This window comes from Molothrus ater, chromosome 16, assembly GCF_012460135.2.
Source record: "Molothrus ater isolate BHLD 08-10-18 breed brown headed cowbird chromosome 16, BPBGC_Mater_1.1, whole genome shotgun sequence".
Lineage (NCBI taxonomy): Eukaryota > Metazoa > Chordata > Aves > Passeriformes > Icteridae > Molothrus > Molothrus ater.
In genome coordinates this window covers 13649992-13674783 of record NC_050493.2, presented here as the reverse complement: position 1 = coordinate 13674783, position 24792 = coordinate 13649992, and the positions used below count along the sequence as shown (strand labels likewise).

Here is a 24792-nt window from a genome sequence, read left to right as displayed (position 1 = left end):
GAGGAGCAGAGTAGTCTAACCTCCAGTCTGAAGTGGGACTACTGTCTATACCAGGTAAGGTGACCACTGCTGATGTTCTTACTGAGAACATGAGTATTTTGAGAAATCTGGTGAGAGAGGTAAACCCCTGATTAGTTGTGGCCAGATACTGAAACAGCCTTTTGTGATCTTGCATCATAAACACCATGGGAAGAGCAAGGAGGAAAGATTAACTCAAGGAAAGCCATCAATTTGTTTGAAAGAGCCTGGGACAGGCAGCAGCCTGACACGAATATAAAGCATGGCTGCAGTGTCAGCTGGAGAGGGGGCTTGGTGCACAAGGGTCCCCTGTATAAAAAGGAGACCTCACGAACTCCTTGTGAAGGCATGAAGGGGTTGACAGCTTAATACAAAGTTTAGATCTGCAACACTAACAGGAGATCCTAAAAGAAGGAAAAAGTTATTCTCAAACTCTATTTCTACCATAACTGCATTGGTAACAATGTGGTTAGCAAGAGATCCCTCAGCCCTTCTGCAGAACTGTTTTCCTTGTCCTCTGTGCCAAAGACAGAGCAACTCCAGGTTCTACACCCTGTTCACACTCAGCTATTGCTCAGGACTGAATATACTCCTGTTTGACAAACCTGCCTGTTTTATTAAGTCAGTAACTACACTGGTTAGATGATTTCAGATGCTTTTGCAACCCCAATTTTGTCTACTTGGCATATCAATGTGCGTTCATTAAATTAAAAAAGAATAACTATTTTTAAAATTCAAATTTTAAATGAACCAGATTTTTCTTCCCTGCTAATTGCCTTCTGTGGCTTGGAAACGTTTTTGTGGACAATAGGTGCTCCTGCCACTACTGTCCCACCTGGAATGAGGTTTGGCTCCAGTCCCACCCCCTTTCTTCAGCTCAAGCTTCTAGGATGATTTCAAAAGCTGGGAAGCGAGAGGATGATGCCACTCTGTACCACCCGAGGCAACACACTACACTGGAGTCCACAGCCCAAGATGGGCTACTGGGAGGGTTTCTGACACTGCTGGTGCCAAGCCACAGCCAGCAATTAACAAAGGAAAAGAGTTGCTCTTAGCTTGACTGCTGGCAGTGTGGTTGATGGCTCTGGACAGAAGAACCTACACCAGGTGAGAAACACAGCAATCCATGTGGAGCTGACTCAGGGCGTCACCACCAGCGACCAAAACCCAAGTGACCTCGCTGAGGCCAAGCAACTGCTGCCTCTCAAGTGTATCCTACTGCTGGGAAGGCAAATCCAGTGAGCTGCAGGATGCACCTACCCCTCTTAGCATGTGGAATAGCTGTGGGCAGGCTCTGGAGGACTGCAGGGCCAGCACCCTCACTATAAAACCAGTGGGATATCAGCTCATTCTCCGGGAGCTCCAAAAAGCACTGGAGCAGTCAGGTGGGGAGCGCCCTAGTCAGGGATTTTTGGAAACAATAGCCAGGTCTTGAGGAAAGGGGCTCCAGCACTGCATTTAGAAATGAAAACAGACCACGGTAGGGCCAGTTGATCTTTCTGCCTAGGCTGCTGCAGGAGATTAAAAGCATCCTTGAGCTCTTGACTAAAGCTGCAGCTACTGGCAGCAGGCTTTGGCAGGAGAGGGACTAGAACAAGCGCTGGAGTCTCTGCCTTCCTCAAACTTGCTCATCTATTCCAGCCACACAGCACGATGGAGCAGTGGAGCTGGACTGATGACCTGTCCCAGGGAGCAGGGGTGCCCTGCTGATCTCTGGAGCAGAGACACAACTCGAGGTGCCCATTGTGGAGACCCTTCCCCTCCTCTGCCAGCTGTGCCGCGGTGGAGCAGCGCCCGTGCCGCGCCTCTGGCTGCAGGAAAGCGCACCCTGAACCTGATGAAACTGCAAGGCGTTGGTTGCTCACAGTGCCACCCACTGCGGTGCCAGCTGCCCTCCCGGCCACGCGGGCACGGGCCCTGCCCTGCTGGATGTTATCTGGGCTGGTGAGGCGGGCAGAGTGCTGGCTTAGCACAAAAACAACAACAACAACCCCCAGCTGCTTTCAGGTCAGTGCAGCACACTTCCGACTTCTTGGCAATCACCGAGAGAGAAGCATGGGACAAGTACCCCTCTACTCAACAGCACAGGGCTGAATAAAATAAAAATACTGAAAATAAAAATACTCAGTTTTGCCCAGCTGGGCAGAAAGCACCAGCACCTGCAATGACACTAGCAGAGGAAAAGCACCATGACTTCCAGCACCTCTAAAATGAGACTGCTGCAGCTGAGAGGGATCATCCAAAGGAATTCCCTCCCTTCTCCCCCAGACCCCAACAATTCACACAACACATACTGCTGGAAGAATGTAGAAAAAGGAAAGCAGATGCAGCTTGGCTGTTGTGGCTGTGGGCACACAAAGCTGCTCCCCCACCATCTCTCCACTAGTCCATCAGTGTGTTTGTGCCATCCAGCCTTTGCCACCGCCTAAACCTACAGACAACAAATCTACAACAAATATTAGATGGTGTGAGCCTTGTCTCTCTGCCCATCCTGGTGCCAGCCACTGCTACAACAGTTTCCACCTCACCAGTGAAAAGCCTGGAGACAGCAAGGCCAGCAGAGACAAAGGTGTGCTGAGTTTACCTCTGAAGGGATTTAGATCTGGAGCACTCAACATGGACAAACTGCTGAGACAGGCATTTACTCAGGTGTATAAACATCACGGGCAGCAAACGCCAGCCTTGCAAGAATTCTCCTCCAAAGCTTAAGAATAAATTCAACATGTTTTTAAATAATTATGGATGAATCACTTGAAAAAACTTCCTACATTTTATCTTTAGTTGCTGACACTGATCGTGCAGCTATTTTGTTTATAATGTAATTACACATTCCCACCTACTTGCACTCTCAGTGTGCAGCTGAGTACCTCAGGTAGCAGAAAACCTAAAGGCTGACATTTCTTCCAGGCCTTTGGAAGTGACAGAACAGTTAGCACAAAACTTAATTTATTTGAGGTGGAGGGCGGGGGGTAGGGGGGGATAAAGATAGGCCGCAATTAATTTCCCTTAGAAGCCCGATGGTCCCCACCCAGAAACCTGCGCACAAAAGAATACTGCCTTTAAACTGGTAGGTTAGGTCTGAGACCAGAGCGAAGGTTTGTCAACCATGACATGCTCCAGCTTGTTTAACAGTCGACCGGAGGGTTGAAAAGTCTAATAAAACCAAAAGGCCTCCCATAACAAAGCTGCTGCCACTTAAGGAGAACATTCACACCCATTCAGCAGGGCTTTTTTCAAACATGCAGAGGTTTCTGGAGCCTCCAAAGCCAGCAAAGAACACCAAAACAGAGCAGCTAGAAACTGAAGCTGGGAAAAAAAGTGAGCAATAAGGAACACACTGGGAACACTGAGTAACTAACCATGGGAAGAGATAACAAAAATGCTGCATGACCTCCCTCTCATCACTTGGATGCCTTTCTAAAATAGACACTTCAGCCTGACCGCAAGTTATTGTGCAAGGATCACTGGGTGAAGCTGCATGACCTGTTATCTCCAGGATTACCAAAGGAAAGTTTTTCCCATGCCCATTTGGAAAGCTTCCCCTCTTCAGAAAGAGGAAGGTTTATATAGATCAGTTTTGCAGGCTGTGCCAGCCCTGGCTGGGGAAGGCCCGAAGCCAATGCTTGGGGGCAGTGGGATGCTCTGCCTTCCTAAATTCTCAGCTGGGCTGATTTCCCCAGCCGGCAGCACTCAAACCCCCCGGGTCACAAACTTCACTGCATATATCCAGAGGGGAAAATCAGCCCGGCTGTTTTACAACGTGACAAACCCTTTGCTGTAGTGACACATCCACACATCCTTTGCTGCCCATTTCCATCTCGTTTTGCCAGCACTGGTCTGTCTTAAAAGTTCAAGGAGCCTTTTCAAAGTAGCTTTTCCCAAGAGAAGAAAGCCAAGTTCCACTGAATGTGCAGATGTTCAGAAACACACGAAATCTCAGTATTTCCACAACAAAGAAGGCAGCTTTTCTTTCACTGCTTTTCCTGGTAGAGTCATGGACCAAGCAACAAAGGACTTGTGGTGATGGTCTTGGTTCAGCACTAGATGAGCAGGAGACACATGCTGCACACCTGAGGCTGCCAGCCTACCCAACAGCTTCTGTCTGTGGCTTTGCTCAAGAAGGAACACTTTTCATTTCCTAAGAAATAAATGTTACGACAGTCACATGGACTGAATTAAAAGTACAAAGACCAGACCTCTTAGCCAGAGACCCCAAATTTTATGAAAAAAATTAAAAAGTACATGCCCCTTGGAAATCCAATCTGAGCAGGGCCATAAGGAGAGTAAGAAGGTTCCAAGGTCATGTTTTACAATCTTTTGAAGCAGGAATGAAGCCGATGTCCAACGGAGACATTTCGTGCTGCCATCTGTACAGAGCTTCCCTTTCTCCAACACACTGCAAATGTTACAGTGCAAGAACTTGCTGTCTTTGCTCAGGCAGTCTTTATTTGTACACAATAAAGGCCTTGTGCAGGAGATCAAGGCTGTATTTCATTGATTTGACACGATGGTTAACCTGTGAACTTTGCCCCTGCTAATAGAATAATTTCTATTTGTTGATTCCTCTTTTGGGATCCTCAAGGGTAACAGAAGCTTCATCCCAGCTCTCATTTGCATGTCTAGTGCCAAATGGTTTTACAGCTCTTACTTCTGTGGAGCAGAGCCAGGACAAAACTGATCAAATGCAGAAACTACAGCTGGATCCTGAGTCCTCACACCTCCCTCCATGGATCCTACCTGTATTTCCTAGGAGCTCTTCAGTGACTTGGCTCTGATTCACACTTTGCTTGTGAAACCTTGGAGAGGTTGATAGAATCATGGAATGGTTTGGATTGGAAAGAACCTTAAAGCTCATCTTGTTCCATCTCCTGCCATGGGCAGGGACACCTTCCACTATCCCAGATTGCTCCAAGCCCTGTCCAACTTGGCCTTGGACACTTCCAGGGATGGTGCAGCCATAGCTTGTCTGGTCCTTGGCTATCCAAGCAATCAATCCCACAATGGACCAGGCTGGCAGCAATGGCAGAACAAGGAAGCTCCTCTTCTAGATAAACCTCTCCCAGTCCAGGAGGCTGACTGCCAGACAAGCAAACAACCAAAATTTATGACCCAAAAGGGCGAATCTGTTAAACACTGCAGACATGGTTTTCCAGCAGACCTAACCCAACCTAAACATGGAGTGCTGGAAAAAAGGCAATCCCACCTGCCCAGTCGTACTGCTCTTCTTATTCCAGCACCAGCATTCCTCTAAACACGTGCTGGAGATAAAGGACAGAAAACTGAACCTCCAGAAAAGAAATGGAGAGAGGGAGAGGACTGACTCTCTGGTCTACAACAGGACAGGGAATATATGGGGGTGGGAAGGATGAAGGATAAAACCCAGTAGTTTCTGGTCATTAGCTCTGGAGGTAGATCCAGGGACTAACATGAGGCTGTGCTGCTAACCAGTAGGTCTCACTCAGGTATTTCAAAGAGGTTTTTTCCTCTAGCTATAGCTTTGCCTCTCTCCACTGCTTATCATCAGGATAGATGAAAGCTCTTCATCTATTAGCGATTTAGATCAGATGAAGACCTTCAAAAAACTGCTACTTTGAGGACAGGTTGTATCTTGGGAGCCAGGGGACCAAGAAATTCCACATCTTACCACAAAAGTGTACTCTGGAGTCTTCAAAGGTAAAATCCAATTTCCATGTGGGTTTTATAGAATTCGGATTATCTGACTGAAAACTGCAGCGATTCTACTTAAATTCATTACTGGCTTACAACAGTGAGGGATCCAGACCAGAACGATGGTTTTGCTTTTACACACAAGTGTGACCTGCAACAATTTAATTTCTGAGTGTGACTTCAAGCAAAGCAGCTCACTCTGGTACACAGGAGGGGAACAAGACGTGTGGGTCTCCAGAAGAGTCAGACCTTTCCTGAAGTTCCCTGAGCTGGGCATTCAGGGCTGCACCAGTGAAGGAAGGGGCAGCTTTGCACCTGATGAGTGGAGATGGATACTGCAGTCCCCCAGAGGAACTCAAAGCCGAGCCATGTGTGTACTGCAAACAAGGAATAAAATGAGCCTTTTCACAAACCAATCGCCTCAAAGCCAGCTGACTGCTGTGGGAATGTGTATTTCCAGGAGCATGACCTTTGTAGAGTCCAAAGCTGCACTTTCAAGTGAAGCAGGCATTAATTAACTAATTTATAGCGTTAGGATAGATGGTGTTAGACATACTTTGTATTCGATAAGTTCAAAAGTGTAGCTTTCATCTGGCATTGTTCCACTTCCAAATCATCTCTACTATCCCTGCAGCAGAGCTCCAACATCCCATTGCCATGGAAGAGGTGGATAAAGCGGCACCAAGGACAATCAGCCTCACCCACGCCGGGGTGGCACAATAGAGGCTGCTCCGCGCTGCCAGGCCAGGCTGAGCAAACCCCTGCTCTCAAACAAGTGTCACATCTTTTCAGAGAGATGCTCAGAATTATATTCACCAGCAATTTGACTTTTTAATCATTTCAATTACTGTGACTAAAACCCTTCAATCGGAACAAAACCAGGGAAAAATAACCCCTCTCCTTCTGAAGCAGCCTGCCTAGCTTAACAGACCATACCAAATTGTGAAGGTTTTTGCTTTTGTGGTCTTCACATATTTCATTTAATGCAGATAATTAACCTCAGTTTCTAATTTCAAATCCTCCACATAAGGAAGCAAAGTGACTGAATACATTCACTGACAGATGGAAAATTAAAATATTACTACAGCTTCTGCCTGGCTCAAAAGACAGGGCCTTGCAAAAGATCTTTCTTCTTTTATTTGACTGATTAACTGTAATTTGCTTAATGGATTTAAGGATGAGCCTAATAATCCAATGATATATCCAGGAACAGATTTAGGATATCAGCACCTCTGTTCTGATTTTTTTTTAAACATAGCAATTTTCTGCATTACACACAGTCACTTCTGAAACCAGATTTTTCCACCAATTGTAATAAAACCAGGTCCATGATTTATTTTAAATGGGTGGTGACTGCATGACTGGCCTTGCACCAGCCAGCCACAGTGCTGTAACTTCTTGGAGCACCTTCTGAAGCCCCAAATCTAGGGAAGACCCAAGACCATAACGTGTTCCAGCAGTCACTGACCCAGTTCAGGACACAGCCAGGACTTCTTGGGAAGGTGGGAAGTCAACAGCTCAAACCTAAAATGGGGCCAGCATGTGTTCCCCCAGCATCCCCACACCACTCTCAGTCCCTTTTCCACCAAGAAAGTCTGCCCTAACAGGATTTCACAGTCTGTCTCAATAGTTAATAAATCCAGAATCTAACAGACTATTAAAGGAAAACATCCAAGAGGCAGTCATTTTTAAAACATCCAATGGCAACTAATTATTCAAGGGATTAGTCCATTATAGTAACAACAAAGAAACTCTTAAAACATAAAGCCAAGTTGAACGGCAGATCAAAACCAAGGTGTTCCCACCCCGTGGCCACCTCCTGGGTGCACTTCTCAGCATCCTGGCATTGGTTCAGCTCCCACTCAACCTTTTAACATCCCATTCTTTCTGAAACCAGGCAGAACTCAAACCAGTCTTCTCAAAATATAGAATTTCATGCTCTGTGCCATCATTGTAAGCACACAACAAAACAGGACCATCCCCAGGACTGGAGCAGGCAGGCCACAGCTCTGTCTAACCCAGCTATGAGGGCCTACAAGGACAGAGATTCCCACCCCTCACGCTCCCGAGATTTTTTTCACCATATCCAACCTGAATCTCCTGAGGACCAAAAAGGAGGACCTAACTTCCCTCTTGGGCTTTTAAAAGAAAATATTCTGTAACCCAAATAAAGCTCAATCACAACAAAACAAGGCTTTGTTTGCTGGAGGAGGGAAGAAAACACTACTCATTTATCAAATTAGAGTGCTAAAAGCTTAACTACCTGTCTTTAAAAAGAAGCCAAAGCACTGATCTATAACCAAACACAAACACACCACTTCTTCATCTTGATTTGTGTGGAGGCGAAGCTATGGGCACAAAAGGTATTCTTCTTCAAATAAAAACTATTTTAAAATTTGGCAACCACTAGCATAAATACTTTACACTGCTAATGTAATGTAAGCGTTTCTATGCAGAAGTTTCATCAGCTTAACAATATATTTTAAAAAGCTGGCATTAACTTTTGTGCAAAAACACCATCAGTCTCTGTCCTGTATATCTTAGAGCGCTTCAGCCACTAAATTACCACTTAGAGCTCTTAGCACCAGACCCCCTCCCTGCTGGATTCACTGATTTCTCTCAAGAACAATGCAGAACCCAAACTATTCTTCTGCAACTTATTTTCTTTAAAACTGGAAATAGCCACTGCTCTACAAGGATTCCAAACAGGGTTGTACTGATTACAAATGATACTGTGGGCCCAGCAAGTTTAATTCAAGACAAGCATTCCCAACTTTACATATGGATCTAACATTCAGCAGCTGATTTCTTCCTGCAAACAAGTTCCCACGAAGCTCCAACAGCCTAAGTCCAAGATGCATGTGCTGCCTCTCCAGGTAAAAGAAGCATCAGTAAGAGAGTAACACATCTTTAAATTTTCTAAATACGACTCCTCCTGCACCAGTGTTTGATTTTGCATCCTCAGTTTTCCAACCGGTCAGTACAATTAACACCAATTCCTTCAACACCACACAGTCTTGAGTCAGAGGTGTGCAATTTAATATTTAATTATGAACGAAGCTGCCAACCTCAAAATTAGGGCTGCCAGCTAAACTTCAGCCAGCTCCTTCCTGATCAGCCCCAGCTTCTGACCGCTGGACCGTTTATGCTCCCTAAGCCACAGAGAGATCCTTACTTTCCCTGAACCAGCCTCTGCACGTTAGTCTGTCATTGCATTGTCCCACACCAGAGGTTATCACATCCCTCTAAAGCGTCTTCAGCTTTTCTCCTCTTGCCTCCTCTGCACACCCCATGGTGAAGTGCTGGCTGTGTGTTTTGGGGAGAGCTGCTCGCCCACGTGTCCGGAGAGGCTGCCAGTGCGTGGGCACAGGCACAAGGACTCTCCTGGTGATTCCTACCAGCCTGGAGAACCACATCACCCACCCTTTTCATTTGAACCACCAACACTTGTGAAACGCGGTGAGCTTAGTCAGCTCAGCACTGTGGAAATTAAAGCTTGGAGCCAACTTCTTTAAAAAAACAACCAACTCCCTGTGTATATCAAATCCCAGGCTGAGAAATTTCTCCATCCGTGTCCAGCAGCTCTACCACCAAAATCCAAAATCCAGCAACTGGAGACTTCACCCACCACCACGAGTCCGCTAATCACCATCATCCGGGCTTCTTCTTCAATACTATACACACCATGGAATGGGTCAACACCTCAAAATCCAGCAACTGGAGACTTCACCCACCACCATGTGTCCTCCAATCAGCATCACCTGGGCTTCCTCTTCAATACTATACACACCATGGAATGGGTCAAACCCCGAAACAATTGGCAGAACTAATGTAAGTCTCTCAGTGTGCCTGGCTGAGAGATTTCCCAGGCTGAGAAATTTCTCCATCCATGTCCAGCAGCTCCACCACCAACACTCCTCAAGATCCAGCAACTGGAGACTTCATCCACCACCACGTGTCCTCTAATCACCATCATGCGGGCTTCTTCTTCAATACTATACACACCATGGAATGGGTCAAAACCCAAAACAATTGGCAGAATTAATGTAAATCTCTCAGTTTGCCTGGTTTTCAGGAGAGATGACAGCTGCTGGAAGGTAACACCATATGCTATTCCCACCACAGAAGACAGCAAAGGCAAGGCCTGTGAGAGTGCTGCTCTCCAATGCTTTGAGAATGGGATGGGAGCCCCTTCCCACACAGAGCTAAACAGAGAGCACAAGAAACCCACCCCAGCAAAAGACACGAGCAAACCACCGAGCACCACATTTCCAGCTGTTTCAGGGGCTGTGTGTTTTCCTGGAGCGCTCCAAGAGCAGGCTGCAGGCGGTTCTCAGGCACAGGTTTAATTTCTGCTCCCCAGCTCTGAGGAACGCTGTCCCGGCGTGTCGGAAGAAGGTTAATGAACGATTTAGCCGCCCTCACAACCACGTTAGTGTCACTTTCGGAAGCTGCGAGTTAATGCCCGAGATCTTCGGGGGTTGCCCTCTTTGAAGTTCACTGATCCATAACCAATGTCCAATTAATTTCCAGGAGCCTAACGATAATGACTATTGGCCTTTTCCGACGCATACAAAAACACAGTGGGTAACAGCGATGCTTTTGGCTTCAGGGTATTCTCAAATCTGCCTGCACATTTGCACACCTTCAAAAATATCCAGCGCTAATAATGGGTTGTCTTCTGCCATTTGAAGAATTTTTTACATTTGTTCTCCTGAGAGCAGAGCTACTGCATCAAGATTTATGAACTTTCTGCTGAAAAAAAATCCTGGAGCTGATTCAAGATGCTCATTTGCTAACAGAGAAATACTTCTACTGCATTTGCTTAGATTCCTCTTTATTTAGGGTTTCCATGGAAGCCAAGGAATAGAAGTTAAATCTTGGGAAGATTAAACAGGCCCTGAGATATAATGCAAAACAGCTTATTTCAACATTCCCCAAAGAAGAGAAATGAGAAATTCTTCCACACACACGCCAAAAAAAAGGGGTTTGTGGAAATTTTCAAAATAAATTGGGCCCCAGTTTTTCAAATGCTGCACACAGCCATTGCTTCCTGCTGCAAGCAGCTTCCCCAGCTTCCAGCACACTTCCTCAGGTGAGAAAGTAAATGAGCAACAACTCCCTAAAAACCAGCTTGTTCAAGACAGCTATTGCTATACAAGATCCAGGAAGAAGGTTAATTCAACCACAAGGGCTTGCTCAAAGAGGAACAATCACCTCATAAATTAATATCTGAGCAGTCTTTAGAATTAAAAAATGCAGAACTTATGCAGTTCAGCAACATCTTCCATGGCAATGCTCTGGACACCACGGAAGCTGACAGACCAGCATTTAAAAAATAAAATAAATCCCTTATCTTCAGCTTCTCCAGGCTGAGAAGTGACTCCTGCTCTGGTGAGAAGGGCAAACATTTCCTCGCCTCCCTACCCCACAGGTCAGCAGAGTGTCAGTAGCCACAATGACAGGCTGTTGGACACTACAAATTAATAGCCACACATTTTCTCTGATCTCCATCCTCCAGGTAAAGATTTATTTCACGTTGTTCCAATCTGCTATGAAAATGCCCAGGACTGATGAACTCTACTTCAAAACACTTCTATTTCACAGCACATTTCTTACACCATTTTACAACCTGGCACAGATATATTCAGATAATGGGTGAAGTGCACCTTTTTCTTGAAGATGGAGCTAAACAGCTCAGTGTCACACAGAGGATTTACTTACTACCTGCTCTGGTAAGGAAACTAAACACAGCTGACCCTCAAGTAAGTTATTTTCAATCTTAACACCATTATTGCTTAAATAAAAAGATACTTAAATCAGAGACTTTTCTAATCCTTCATTTATGGTGAGCACCCAACTGCTCAGTGGAATGCACTTCAAGGTTTTTATTAATTCCATGGGAAAGTCCCAAGACACTGGGGTATTTTTTTTCTGACTCCTGATTAAAGCAGCGGGAGCCCACATGAATTCCCTTTTTCCCCCCCTCCCCAAGAGTTTCACATGCAACATCCCCTCCTCAAAATCTGTAAGAAAACAAGAATCAAACCGAGAACATTTTGCCAGCTGAAAGGCGCCGAGACCTTGCGTAGGGCGGGATGCGCTTCCAGCTGCCAGCCTAAAGGGACGGCTGAGGGAGATTAAACACAGAAATGCTTTTCATAAGGCAGGAGCCTTTGAAGAGGACAGTTCAGCTACTTCATTTCGTAATCTTCACAAAGCGTCAGATTTTAGCCTAAGCAGGTCTTAAAACAAGGAGATTTTATTTAAAAAAGGGGGGAAAAAAAGTAGGAATGTGTTCTGGCTGGGTTCTGTTGATTCAGCAAGGGTTAGACACACACATGCTTATTGATCGCAGAGAGCTCCCTGCTAAGTTAATTGTCTGGAATTTTAACTGAGCTCTCAGCAAGTTTCAAAATCCATGTTGGCTGGAAGTGGGTGGGGGACCCAGAAAAAAACAAGCTGCAGAACTGTGCCAGTCCTACAGTTAAAAAAACCCAGCAATTACTTTCATGATGGGAAGAGCTTCAGCAGGGCATGGTTTTAACTGGATTTGGGGATTCTGACTCTGACACCGTTAGAATTCAGTGCTGGAAATCGCATATGCAAAGCAGTACCATTATCAGGGAGCACCATCAATGCTGTTCCACTCCTACCCACATCACCAAGGTGAGGGTATCTATCTCCTGTGAGCTCCCAGTTGTGGCTCTTGACAATTTCTACACAGGAAGTGTCACCCCCAGCTTACCTGCCCATGTTACAGTACCTGAACACTGACCTTCTGCTGGTGCAGGCTACAGCAAACCTGGCACTGCAGCTTGTCCAGCCACCTGCAGTGCATGAGGGCTACCCATGGCTTTGCACTGCCCACCAAGCCCTACCTGCCTCCAGAACACCTCCAGCAGCAGTTTCTCCAGGTGAAGAACATGCTGCAGGGATGATTTGGCACTATCAGACAGGAACAGCCAAAGACACCTTTAAAACAACCTGCGATTAGTTTCAAACAAAGCTCTGCACTCCATCGACCCACTCAGCAATGCCATCCTGTACCAATGTGGGTGCTCCCCATGCTTTTCCAAGGTTTCCCACATCCCCCATGGCAGCTCCCTGGCCCACTCCCCACCTACCTGAACTCCCTGCCCTCGCTGTAGCGCCGGGCCGAGGCCGCGCGCTGCGTGGCCGTCTCCAGAAGCAGCTTCTGTGTCAGCCTGCTGGAAGGAGCCGAGTCCCTGCTGGCCTCGGGCTCGGCCTCTTGGTCACACTTCCACTCCTCATCCTCGTTCAGAGTTGGCAGATAACCAGGTAGCCCTTTACCTGTCCCAGACCCTGAGCTCGGATCGCTATAAATTTTTGGACTTTCCCCACCTGTCCTTGTGTATTCCAAATAAATATCCGACTTAAGGAACAAAGGGTAGGTATTGTCTTCTATCATGCACTGAATCTCCGTTTGGGCCTGGTCAAACATGTCAGGGTCAATCTGCAGTTTCATGACACAGTCTTTGATGAAGCTTTTTGTGGCCGGTTTGATCTGCCGGGACACAATGCCATTGTTGTCGAGGATGTACTTTTTGTAAATGGCTTTTGCCAGCTTGAGTCTTTTTTCCTCATTAGACACGCACGGCTCCAGCTTCCTGAAGCCACTGCAGGCAAACCAAAAGTCCAGCAGATCTGCACAGTCCTCCTGTTTCAGGAAAGTCCTGAAGAGGTTGATGCCATCTTGATCATCCAGCAAGGAGTGCAGTGACTCGGCCCACTTCAGGTAGGGTGGAGTTGGCGAAGCACTCCCCTCGGGCTCGTACCCCAAATCCAAATCAGAGCGCCTCGGTGTTGCTGTGGACGTCTCGTTTCTGACCACATCACTTTTACCAGAGTAGAAACCATGGCTAACTGGCCTTGGGTCTGTGGACACGAGCTCCCCCTCCTCACCAGGAACTGGTGGCCTTGGAGCATCTTCAGTGAAGCTTCCTCCGAGGTCCAAGGGGAAGCCCTTCCCCTGGATATTCATTTTTCTGGTCCTTGCTTGCGTGGGAGCAGTGGGGGATGAGCGCCAATCTCAAATCACCAATATTTGTAGCTCCAAGGTGAACAAGTTTGTTTGGCTGAAACAGACGAGGAAAAAGTAAGCGAGTAACACTGGAAACAAACACTCTAAGAAAACAAACTAGTGGTTATGCTCTGCACCTTTACTGTACTAACACCTCTTTTTCAGCAGAATCAATGGCTTAGTAACTTCTGAGAGCACAGAATCGAGCTCAAAGCAGGCAGAGGCTAAAAATGACAGTTACAGAATATCCCAAAACTTTACATCCAGAATTTGCCATCACTGATACAGCTGACACTATGCTAAAACATCAGCCAATTTCTCACCACCAGTGGTTTATACATGACCCTGGCATGTGGCAGCCCACATCCAAGAGATCCATACCCAGGTACCACAGGGCACATGCCATCTTCTGCACTGCAACCAGCTCCTCTGCACTGCCTACCTGTGCAGGACGTATACCGGATCATACAAAGGCAACACGTTTTTATCTGGCTGTGAATCTAGGAAATTCTTATCCTTAAACAGGAATTTAAGGCTTGTGAAAATTATTATTAAAGAACATCCAGTTAGTGCTGAAAGCAGGGCTGCACCTTAATCAAACACAGGTGGCTTTCGTATGCTCAAGTGACATACCAGCGCCACATTCCTCACAAATCTCTGCGTTTCAGAAATACGCCGCGTCGCCTCGTCTAGCTCTAGGGGAATCCAGATGCATCGTTGACCCTAATATTTTGGGCATCTGGACTGCATTCTTGCTTCAGATGGGCATGTTAGTACAGGAGCTCAGTTCTAGCACTGCTTTTTGTAGGCAAGCCGTTGAGAAAAGGTTCATTTACGCTAACAAAATTGCATGCTACAAGCCTGGGAAAATTTCAGGTCATCAAAGGAAGATGAGAAAACCACCTTGACAAGGAAACCTGATCAAGTACGATGTTTTTAAAGAAGAGAAACGAGTCAATATGGAGGATGGAAGGTATGGGGAAGGCAGGGAAGGAAGAAAAGAGCAATCCCTGGGTTGCTACTTCTGCTGCTCAACAAATTAACCTCATCATTTAAAGCGAGTAGCAAAAGCCTTGTGTTACAGAACAGCCTCAGCCTCTAAGCCCCAAGTACTGCAGAGCACCAGCAGCATCACAAATTACTCCTTGCACTGGATTAACTCAATTGCATGTAAAAACACAGCAGGAAAGACACATTTTAGCTCACCCTCCCTCTCAAAGCAAACCCCATACCAACGAACATCTTTGGGATGCTTTGCCATTTCTCCCCCATTTCCTGATCCTGGCTAAATCAAGAACCGCCGCCGATGCTGTACCTTACAGCCCACCTGTCCATCGTGAAACAACCCAGGGAGCCCAGGAGCGGCCAGCGAGGATGGCTGGGCCCCGCCAGGAGCGCGGCAGGAGCCAGCGCCGCGCTCACACCCGGCCCGAGCCCCCGGCACGCAGCCCCTGCCCTGGCACCGCGGGACGGGGCTGGGCTTTGGCACCACGGGGCGGTTCTGAGCGCTTTTCACCCCGCGTCTGGAAGCGAGCGCAGGATTCGGCCCCCCGTCTGCGGTGCACGTCTCCGGTGACCCCCGGCCGGGCGAAGGGGACCCCCGGGGCAGCGGCACCGCAGCCCCAAAGCCACGCCGGGCATTGTTGCGGCGGGGCGGCGCTGGCTCCTCGCCCCGGCCGGGGCAGCCCCGGGGAGCCTCCCGGAGGACACGCGAGGCGCCCGGCCGAGCCGCCCGCCCGGCTCCGGAGGGGACCCCCGGCCGGCCCGCGGGAGGCGCGGGGCCGGGTGGGCTCCGGGGCGGCCCCGCCGCTGACAGGGCGCCGCGCGGGGCCCCCGCCGCCCCCCGGGCAACTTCGCGGGACCCGGCCCGCGCCGCCCCCCCGCCGCCGCCCCCGGCCCCGCTCACCCTCCCGGCCCGCCCGGCCTCCCCCCCGCGCCCGGGGCGGCCTAGCCCGGCTCGGCGGCCCCGGCGCGGCCCCGCGCTCCCGCCCGCGGCGGCCTCGGCGCGGCCTCGGCGCAGGGCCTGGGCCGGGGCCGCCTCACTCACCCGCGCGGAGCGGCGGCGGCGGCCCGGGGCGGCGCGGGGCCCGGCCCATGCGGCTCAGCGGCGGCGGCGGCCCGGAGGGGCGGCGGCGGCACAAAGCGGGCGGCCCGGGACGCCCATGGCCGCGGCCGCAGGCGGGTGGCGGCGGCGGGGAGCGAGAGCAGCAGCAGCAGCGAGCCGAGCCCCGCTCCGCTCCGCTCCGCCTGCGCCGCTGCCTCCCAGCCCGGCACGGCGGCTCAGCCGCGCCCCCCGCGCCCCCGCCCGGTACTGCGGGACCGGCGGCCGGAGCGGGGCGGAGCGGGCCCGGCCCGCCCGGCCCGGCCCGGGGAGGCGGCGCGGCGGCACGCGGGGCCCGGGGCGGCTGCAGGCCCCGCACCCCTGCAGGGCCGGCCCGGGGAAGCACGGAGGTCCCGGCTCGGGGAGGCCTCGATTGCCGGGAGCCGCCGCACATTGTGAAGTGCACGGGCTGAGATCCCCGGACAGCTCCGGCACATGGCCGAGGCTTCGGGCTCGGCTTCCCGCAGAACCCCGGCTGGGCAGGCACCTCCGGGACTTCGTCCGGCCCTGGATGAGGGGAGCCCGTGAGCATCCCGGGCAGAGACGGCCCCAGAGAAATCTCGGAGACCTCCGGGGTCTCGTCGAAGGGCTCTGCCCAGAAAGGGCATCAACCCTCAAACACCACCAGCCTCCACGGCTCTGTCCGTGTCGAACACCATGACACACCTGAGCTTTGTGCAGTTTGGACCTCGCACCATGGCCTGGGGCTGTAGGGGCACCGGTCCAGCAGGCGCTCTTGCCTCCAACAACAACTGGAGCTGGTTTGAAATCTGCAATGTGTGTCCTGCAATGTGTGTCCTGCTTCTCTGAGCCAAGCAACTGCCGCGGGGAGAAATCAGGGGCTGGCCAAGAGGTGGCACTGCATGGACTGGAAAGGGTCACACCACGTGGAGACTCCCCAAATCGGGCGTGTTTGGTTGTGTGCAGCAGGGTGCACCAGCTCTGAGGTTGCAGTACTGGGGACACTGAAGGGAGAAGAAGTGAATTGCCAGATGCAGAGATCAAATGAGAGTAGCATGACAGGGAAGTGCAAAAGTGAGTGTCTTCCCTGGAAAGCAGTGATAGACTCCAAGGCAGGCAGACCCTAGATACCATCCTAAAAACTGAACATGCAAACAAGCCAATAGACAATCCTCTGAAAATCAGAAATAACTCAGAATAATTTCCAACAGGGACTGTTTCTGCTTTCTTATGTGATCACGCTGCCACAGTTGCCTGCCTCAATGCATTTAGGGAACACTTTTGGAAATGTAACATTTTTTTCCAGCTTTGTGAAGCTCCCAAATATTCACTCTGGGCAGTGCCACTCCCCATCCCACCCCAGCATAGAGCCTGGCAGGATGATGTGGCTCCTTGCACTCTCTCATGTGAACGATGCTCGCAGCTGATTTACACATAACAGTGCAATGCTGATCTCAGGCGTAAAAATAGAAAAGCTGATGTGGGATTCAGCTGGTAAAGAATTAAAGGATGGGAATATAATTAATGCAATCAGCCTAGTTTCCAGAAAATAGCTCTTGTCAAACTGTGATGTCATCCTTTGAAGAGATTACAAGTTTGGCTGATAAAGGTTATGGCACAGAAATAATAGACCTGGGCTCTGTTCAGGCATGTGACTTAATCCATATACTATTCTGATTAAAAATTAGCACAATACAACATCAAGAGGGACACCTTAAAGGGGCTGGGAGCTGGCAAACCGACAGCCATCAATGGGGAATCCCTGCAGAATGGGAGCGCGCTCAGTGGGTGTCCAGGCTTGGATGGGAAGCCCAGTGCTATTCAGTATTTCCATCAATGGTCTAGAAATAGATTAAAAAGCCCTGCTGAGAAAAACGCCGGGGCGAGGGAAATGAGAGGGGCAGGAGACATGGACGAGGTCAAGACAGCTGTAGAAAACTTCACAAGCTGAGTCCCTGGCAAATAAAACGTGCTTGAATGCGAGCAGCTGTGAAAGGGTCTGTCCACTGAACACAGGGCCCTTCTGCTGGAAACCCGGGATCTGGCAAGGATGGGGGGAGTTTAGGAGGCAGGAGGGATAATGTGGGAGCAGCAGGGGGGATGTCCAGCTGGGACAGGACTGGGTGCCACAGCAGGAGGGTTCCAGCATCTGTGTTGTGGAAAGGATGCTGAGAAATCGAGAATCGAGAGAAGGTGGAGGAGAGTTAACAGTGCTTTGCAGGGGAGTAGCTGAGGCCCGCAGCCTCCCCAGCAAGTTTAAAGGAGCCCCAGATGTGTCTCCAGTTCAGCCAGTTCATGGATGAGAGATGATCAGCTGTTAGAGAGCTTTTCACCTCTCAGGGGAAGGCCCAGCAAGATTCATGGCTTGAACTGAGTTCATTTGAGAAACCAGAGCAAGATTTCTCCGTGGCAAGGGAGAGCCTGAGGTGGTGGGCAATGAGCTTGGGTGCAGCAGGATGCAGGTGGTTGAAGTGCTGGGGCTTGAGATGCCCTCCCTCATGCTGCCATCCTTCCCTGACCTTCCTTATTGCTCCTCGGGTTGGGCTGGACATGGGGAGGTGGGAGAAGTGCTGGAGGCTCATCTTGCTCCCACCAGCTCCTGGCACATTCCCCCAGCTCAGGGGACACAGCCCAGAGTGAGGATCAGCCCCCATCCCACCCCCAAGGCACACAGAGAGGCAGGGGACCTCCAGAGCAACTGGATGTCCCTTCCAGCAGTGCAGGATTACTCTGTGCACGCTCCCAGGGAAAGCAGAGCCACCTCTGCCCTGCTCCAGCAAAGGCAGCCAGGCAGCTGCCCCTTCCTAGGTCACAAGAAGCAAATTCCACAGGTTGATGCCAAGCCCTCATGGTGCATCATTATTTTCTGGTCCTCTAGCAGGGATGCCTGGGGCTGAGAGGGCCATGGGCTCCCTCTGGAGCCCCTTCCGTGCCTTTTACCCCTCAGGTGGCTCATGATGAGGAGGCTTAACCCTGCACTCTACCAGGGGCCAAAATAATTTCCAGATTTATCTGAGGGCATCAAACAGGTGATAAACCACACTGAGCATTCCTGGCTGTGTGCTGGAGGAATCAGACTGCAAGGTCTTCGAGGCCAATTAGCCAAACCTGGTTGTTTTTGCCTCTTCATCAGCTGACCATGAAGCTCTCTCTGCCTTTCACCCCAAATATCACCTTTACACCAAAACTGCCACCACTGAGATGGCAGTGGTGTTTTGTGCACCCCTGGTGTCACCCTGCCACTGAGGCTGGCCCCATGTGAGCCTGGGGTGCTGGGCACTTCCAGCTCCCAATGCACACCTTCCTTTCTGCCTGGAAGAAACAAACAGCAAACACTGGAGAAAAGGAACTGCTCTGAGCCTTTGGTCTGAAGAGTCTATGCTGCATGCAGGCAGCACTGGTGCAATTCCAGAGCCTCCTTGCAAAGGGATGTGCTCTGTAGCAGCCTCCCCTCCTGCCAAGGTAGCTTGGGACCCACAAGCTCTCCAACATCCCATCTGCAGAGCCTGAAACCGCTTGGATCAGCTTCAGCACGGACTAGAGTCCTCCCAAATGAATTCTCCTCTTTGTAGCGGCTCACTGGCTCCTCCAGGGCGAGGTGGGTCTGACCGGTGCCGGGGGGTGATGCCTGGTGGGCTGCCAGCCTGCAGCGCTCCCTTCCAGCGCAGGGATGTGCGTGGGTGTAGCCGGCGTCCCTGTGGCGCTGGCGGATTCGGGAGGGAGTGCACTAGATGGTGCTGTTCAACCTTTGGCTGCCATTTAAAAGGCTCCTGCAAGGTCATCAGCCATGCCGAAATTCGGTGGTTTTATTCTAAAAGCTTTTTGGAACTAGGGGATAAATAGAAATACTCTGAAATATGAGGTCTTACGTTGATCACTGACAGAGGCAAAGCACATGTGCTGCTTCCCACCTCGGGCCTGCAGCACCCTCAGTGCTGAGGCAGGACCCAGGCTTTGACTACATGACCAATAATGAAAATAATGATTTAAAAATTTAACGATTTAAAGAAAAAAAATGATGCCAAGAAAATAATATCCTGGGGTGCAAGAGGTGGCTGACAGCTCTCTCTTGGACCACTGGCAAGATGATGCTTACAGAATAGGAGGAAGAAAATGTATTAGCATTCTAGATAAAAGTATTGGAACCCAAAGTATCCCAAAGAGCCTGGATGGGATGAGGCACCAAGAGCTCAGTAGCACTGCCACTGAGGGACAAGCAAGCAGAGCCACAGGGTAGGCTGGGAGGAGAACAAAGCAGAGAAGTGGCCATGGATGGGGCTGGATGAGAGTGCCTGCCTCACTGGGAGGGATGGATGGAGCAGATCTCATTGTGGGCGGTGAGGATGCCCACAAACAGCTGTGCCAGGGCTGGGGGCAAGAGTGGAAGTGAGTTATGCTGATTTCAACCACCACAGCATTCCTTCTTGCAGGGCATAAAGATATCTGCTCACCCTGGCCATGCCAGCCTGCCAAAGCATCCATGGAGCTGTGGGTGCAGGTCCCACAGGCAGCCTGGGTATGCCTCCTTCTTTGGATTCCCCAGCTCAAGGAGGCAAATACATTTCTTCTAATACTGGGTAAAAAGGATGAAGCACTGTTTGGACACCAAGTTTGTGCCTTTTCACTCAGATCCTGCTCTTTCATAAAGCCCATGGTGGAGCCTGTTCCAGGCAGTGGGAAGGTTGTAGGGCTTGGCTGCTCTGGGCATTCAGATCCTTCCCCTCCAGAAAAATCATCCCAGTTTCCCTGTTCACTCCTGTTCCCACATGGGTGCTTGCTTGCAAATCCCCTGTTTATGCTGGGGTACAGGCCTGGAGCAGGTGAATGGGACAAAACCTTTACTGCTCACATAAAAATAACAAAAACTGTGGCCAGGGTGACCTTCTTCCAGGAATGTAGGGGGAGAAGGGCCTGGACCAGCTAAGGCAGCAGTCTGAACTGGGTTTTGCAGCTGCCAATGTTTGCCCATGGTGGTGCAGATGCCCAAATGGCAGATGGAAGACCCAGTACATAATCCTGAGCCCCTGCAGTGTCCCAGCACCCTGGCCTGTTCTCCCAGGGGTTTGCTCTGCCTTCATCTCCAGGTGTTCCTCTTTGTGCTTCCCTGGCATCAGCCTCTTTCCCCCAGCTCTGCTTTGTCCTTCCTGCTGATTATAGAGACTCCAAACCTGATGTTTCCCCCAAAAAAAGATTACAGACAAGCTCATACCATGCCTTGAGAGGCTGCTCTGATGCGCTGCTCACCCAGCACCCTCCTCACAGAGAGCTTGACATGGACTTTTATTTATCTTCCCACACTTCTGTGACCCTCCTGCCACCAGCCCTCAGCCCACCCCAGCTCCTTTCTGACTGTCAGCGACCTCTAGCCTCATGCTTGGGCTCAGGACTGGAGTTTTGGTCACAGCTTTCCCCATACTCCTTCTCCTCCATTCCAGCCAGCCTAAGGAGAGTCACAGCAGCTCATGGCCACTCTCCTCTGCTTGGTTTGCACCCCAGGAACAGCCAGTGACCATATCAGCTCATGTTCCTCTGCCCTGGCTGGGCAAAGCCCAGTTTGTTCACATGGGCTTCTCTTCTCACTCCTGTCCCACCCTAGATAAGCTCTGGGCTCCCATCCCAGCTCAGGGCTGTGGCATAGAAGTGTATGAACTGATAAGGGTGCCAGGCCCTTGGTGTGTCCCCCAACCCTCCTCAGTGTGCTGCTTTTGGGGAAAGGTTCCCCTATCTGGCAGAGCACAGAGACCCTCACAGACCCCTGCTAGATCTGAGACTCTGCCACATCCATGACCCTGACAGATCCCTGCCACATCCCAGACCCTACAGCTCCCCTGGTTTTGATCAAACTTCTCTGCCAGAAGCAATGGCACAGGAGCTCAGCCAGCACCACCAGTGCCCAGCACTCTTCATCCCCAGCCAGTGAAGGTGAGCACCCCCAGGGACACCCCACACACCTTCCTGCACCCACCTTTGGGGCCCAGCCCGGGCCTGTGCCCTGCACTGCTGCCTCTCCATGCTCCAGACCACCAGGCTCGCTGCTCCTCTTGGGGTGCCAGGGCTGGGATGCCATCCACACACATCCCAGAAATGTCGCTCTGCAGAAAGAAGAGATGTCAGCTCGTCCCTGCTGGGACCACCCTGCCCAGGAGATGTTTCTAGGGGAGCTGGGCCAGGCAGGGACACCCTGTGCTCCCCACTCACAGGGAGTGGAACCTGTTCCCATGGTCTGAGGGACACACTTCACATCTTGCCTCTCTGTCAGAGGGAGATGTTTGGAGCAGGGTGTGCTCTGTCTGGAGCATGGGGCCTCTGGAGTGGTTATCCCTGCTGGAATGGTCCCAGCTCACAGAGCTGAGGCAGGAGGGAGCAGCAGTGGCAGGGAACAACCCTGTCCCTGTTCCAGAGCCCCACTGCAGAGCCAGGGCCCACCCACCTGCCCAGACCATCGCTCCAGTGTCCCCACAGTAGGATGGGATGGGATGGGATGGGATGGGATGGGATGGGATGGGATGGGATGGGAAGAACACGAGGAGCAGCTCCATGGAAACAGCTGGTTCCTGCAGCAGGGTTATCCCAGAGCAGCCTGTGATAATTCAACCTGCTTAATTCTGTTGGGAAAGATGGATTTCCTTTAGTCAGCCATCAGTGACTGTGACCTGGGCTGCTGGAAGGTGAGGGAAGGCTGGTCAGTGCAGAAATATTGCCTGCTCCACTCTCACAGACCTGATTTGTAATGCTGGGCAAGATCTTCTGGCTTAACTGTGGTCACCAGCTTGGCTGGCAAGAGCGCCTCAGTGCTTGGTGGCGCCTTGATGTGTGTCCTGCAGCCCCAGGATTTCCAGTGTGACCCTTTGGACATGATCTCCACCAGCAGAGCAGCTTGGAGAGCTGGTCCCCACGGTCCTGGCTCACTCCTCCTGGAGGGTCACCTCTCCCTTAGAGATGGCAAAATTTTTGAGACAAGGAAGGCCTGGTGTCTATGTTTTGGCTAATTTTCCACCTCTGGCGGCCAGGCAGTGGCCAGTTGGACACGCCGCTGTTTCTGTGTTCTCTCCTGGGATGACTGTCGCTGACGGTGCCTCTGCTTTGACGAGGCTTTCCCCGGCTTTGAGGCAGACGGTCAGGGAATTGCTCTGTCCCGCAATTCTGGTTTGTTGTGAGTCCACCTAGTGGCCCACGGCTTTATGGTCGGCTTTGCTGGGTGCAGGGAGGCTTGTGAGGACATCTCAGAAACGCTCATGCATCCAGGGCAAGCTCCAGAAAGAATTTTACCTCTGCACGGTGCCTGAGGTACGGTTTAGGTCCCAACTCACCGTTGTCCTTCACCAGGAGAGCTCTGAGCCCATGAAGTGACAACAGCAGCCTGAGGTTGTGGCTGGTTTGCTGAGGTCCAAACCCCAGCAGGGTCCAGCCCTGGGCAAAGGGACCCTGTGATCACATTGGGCACTGCTGAGGGAAGCCCCACAGCATCTCCACCCCTTAATTCTCCTGCAGAATGATTTTCTCAGCCTCGAGCTCCTCAGACAGGTCAGTGGATGCCCCAAACGCTCCTCTGAGTGATCCCATACCCTGGAGAAGTGCTGGCTCTGGGTGCCCAGGCAGCCCAGCAGCCAGAATCTAATTGCAACTGGCAGCTAATTGCCAGTCGTGGGCTCCTGGTGGCTGTTTGTGCCAGGCAGGACAGCTGTGCTGGCAGGAGGTCACAGTCTGCCAGCCAGAGCCCTTCTGTGGCACAACACGCTGTGTGTGCTGCAGGACCATGCGTATTCCAGGCCAGGGGGACTGGCCAGCCCCAGCTGGGGGACCCCCAGTCCTGGCAGGAACTTCTGGGAGGCTCTGCTCCTTCAGCTCGCTGGTAGGATAGCCACAGAGCCTCTGGGATCTCCCTCTACCACTCCACAGAGACTCCAGCCTCCAGCACCCCTTTCCCAACCTCCTGCTTGCCAGCAGCACCTTGAAAATCCCCAGCTGCAGGTGGGGCTGCTCTCCTTGGCTATCTTCCCTCTGAGGTGGCCCTTCCTTGGAGCAACCATCCTGTGCCACCTCTGCAGCAAGGGCCACCCCTCATGGCTGAGCTGGGACCCCTGGTGTGTCACCAGCACCCAATGAAGGTGGCCAGGGCTCAGCACCAGCAGGTCCTGGAGCCCCTCCACCCCCAGTGACCTGCCCAAGGGTCATTGGAGGTTTCCCTGGGGCGTTCCTCCTCCATGGTGGGAGTGGGTGGAACAGGAAAGGCTCAGCACTGATGGACACCAGCTGAGGTCCTGACCAGCCAAAATGCTGGACACAGCCCAGCAGTGCCTGGGGCTGACCTGCTTCCTCCTGCAGGGAACAGTCCTGGCTGATGAGCTGGGGGTGACATTTGTCCACACACTCAGGGGAGAGTCTCCAAACTCTTCTGCTGCTTTAACTGCCCTAACACAAGCCCAGCCCAGGGCTTGGCATTGACTCCTCTTGAGGCTTTCCAGCATGAGGTGAACAGATATGAAAAGTGTTAGTCTTATCCTGACAGAAAACTGGAGAAATTGCTCACAAAATCATTTACTGTGGGAGGAAGCTCAGAGAAGTGGGGCATCTCTGTATTTGGAGGGATCCAGGACTTGCTCCACAGCCAAGGCAAACAGGCACTGGATGTCAGCCATGGGATTCCCTGTCCCCTTCTGCCAGCATTTCTGGGCCTGTCACCCATGCTCATGACTTGGCAACTCTGCCTGGCTGCCTCTCTCCTAAAATCTCCCCTTCCTGTGCCAGGCAGGTGAACCACAGCAGAGCCAAGTCCTCTCCAGGACAGAATGCCTGGGAGCTGAGGGAGTTGTGGAATTGTGATCATGAGCATCCCACTTTCCTGGGGAAGAGATTACCAGAACTGCTCCTTGGAGATGTGAGCATCAGGCCAGGCCTCTCTGAGTGCCCCATCTCCTCCAGAAGCCAAGCCTTGGGCTGTCTTCCACAGAAGCTGCTTCCCAGCCCTTTGTCCCCTGTCCCCATCAGGACATGGAGGCTC

At 51.1% G+C, this 24792-nt stretch overlaps 1 protein-coding gene across 3 annotated transcripts in view; it reads right to left on the bottom strand.

Annotated features, from left to right (window-relative positions):
• The window catches only part of AXIN1 (axin 1), a 78096-nt gene extending 56314 nt beyond the window's left edge, over positions 1-21782 (bottom strand). For 2 of the 3 annotated variants that reach the window (XM_036392248.2, XM_036392249.2), the window contains exons 1-2: positions 15777-15941; positions 12813-13784 (exon numbers count right to left, since the gene is read on the bottom strand). In XM_036392248.2, coding sequence (XP_036248141.1) covers positions 12813-13690 — 878 coding nt within the window. In that variant the 5' untranslated portion in view covers positions 13691-13784; positions 15777-15941. Of the gene's footprint in view, positions 1-12812; positions 13785-15776; positions 15942-21756 lie in introns of those variants that run through there. The other variant, XM_054516597.1, reaches the window with a different exon arrangement.
• Positions 21783-24792: the final 3010 nt, after the last annotated feature.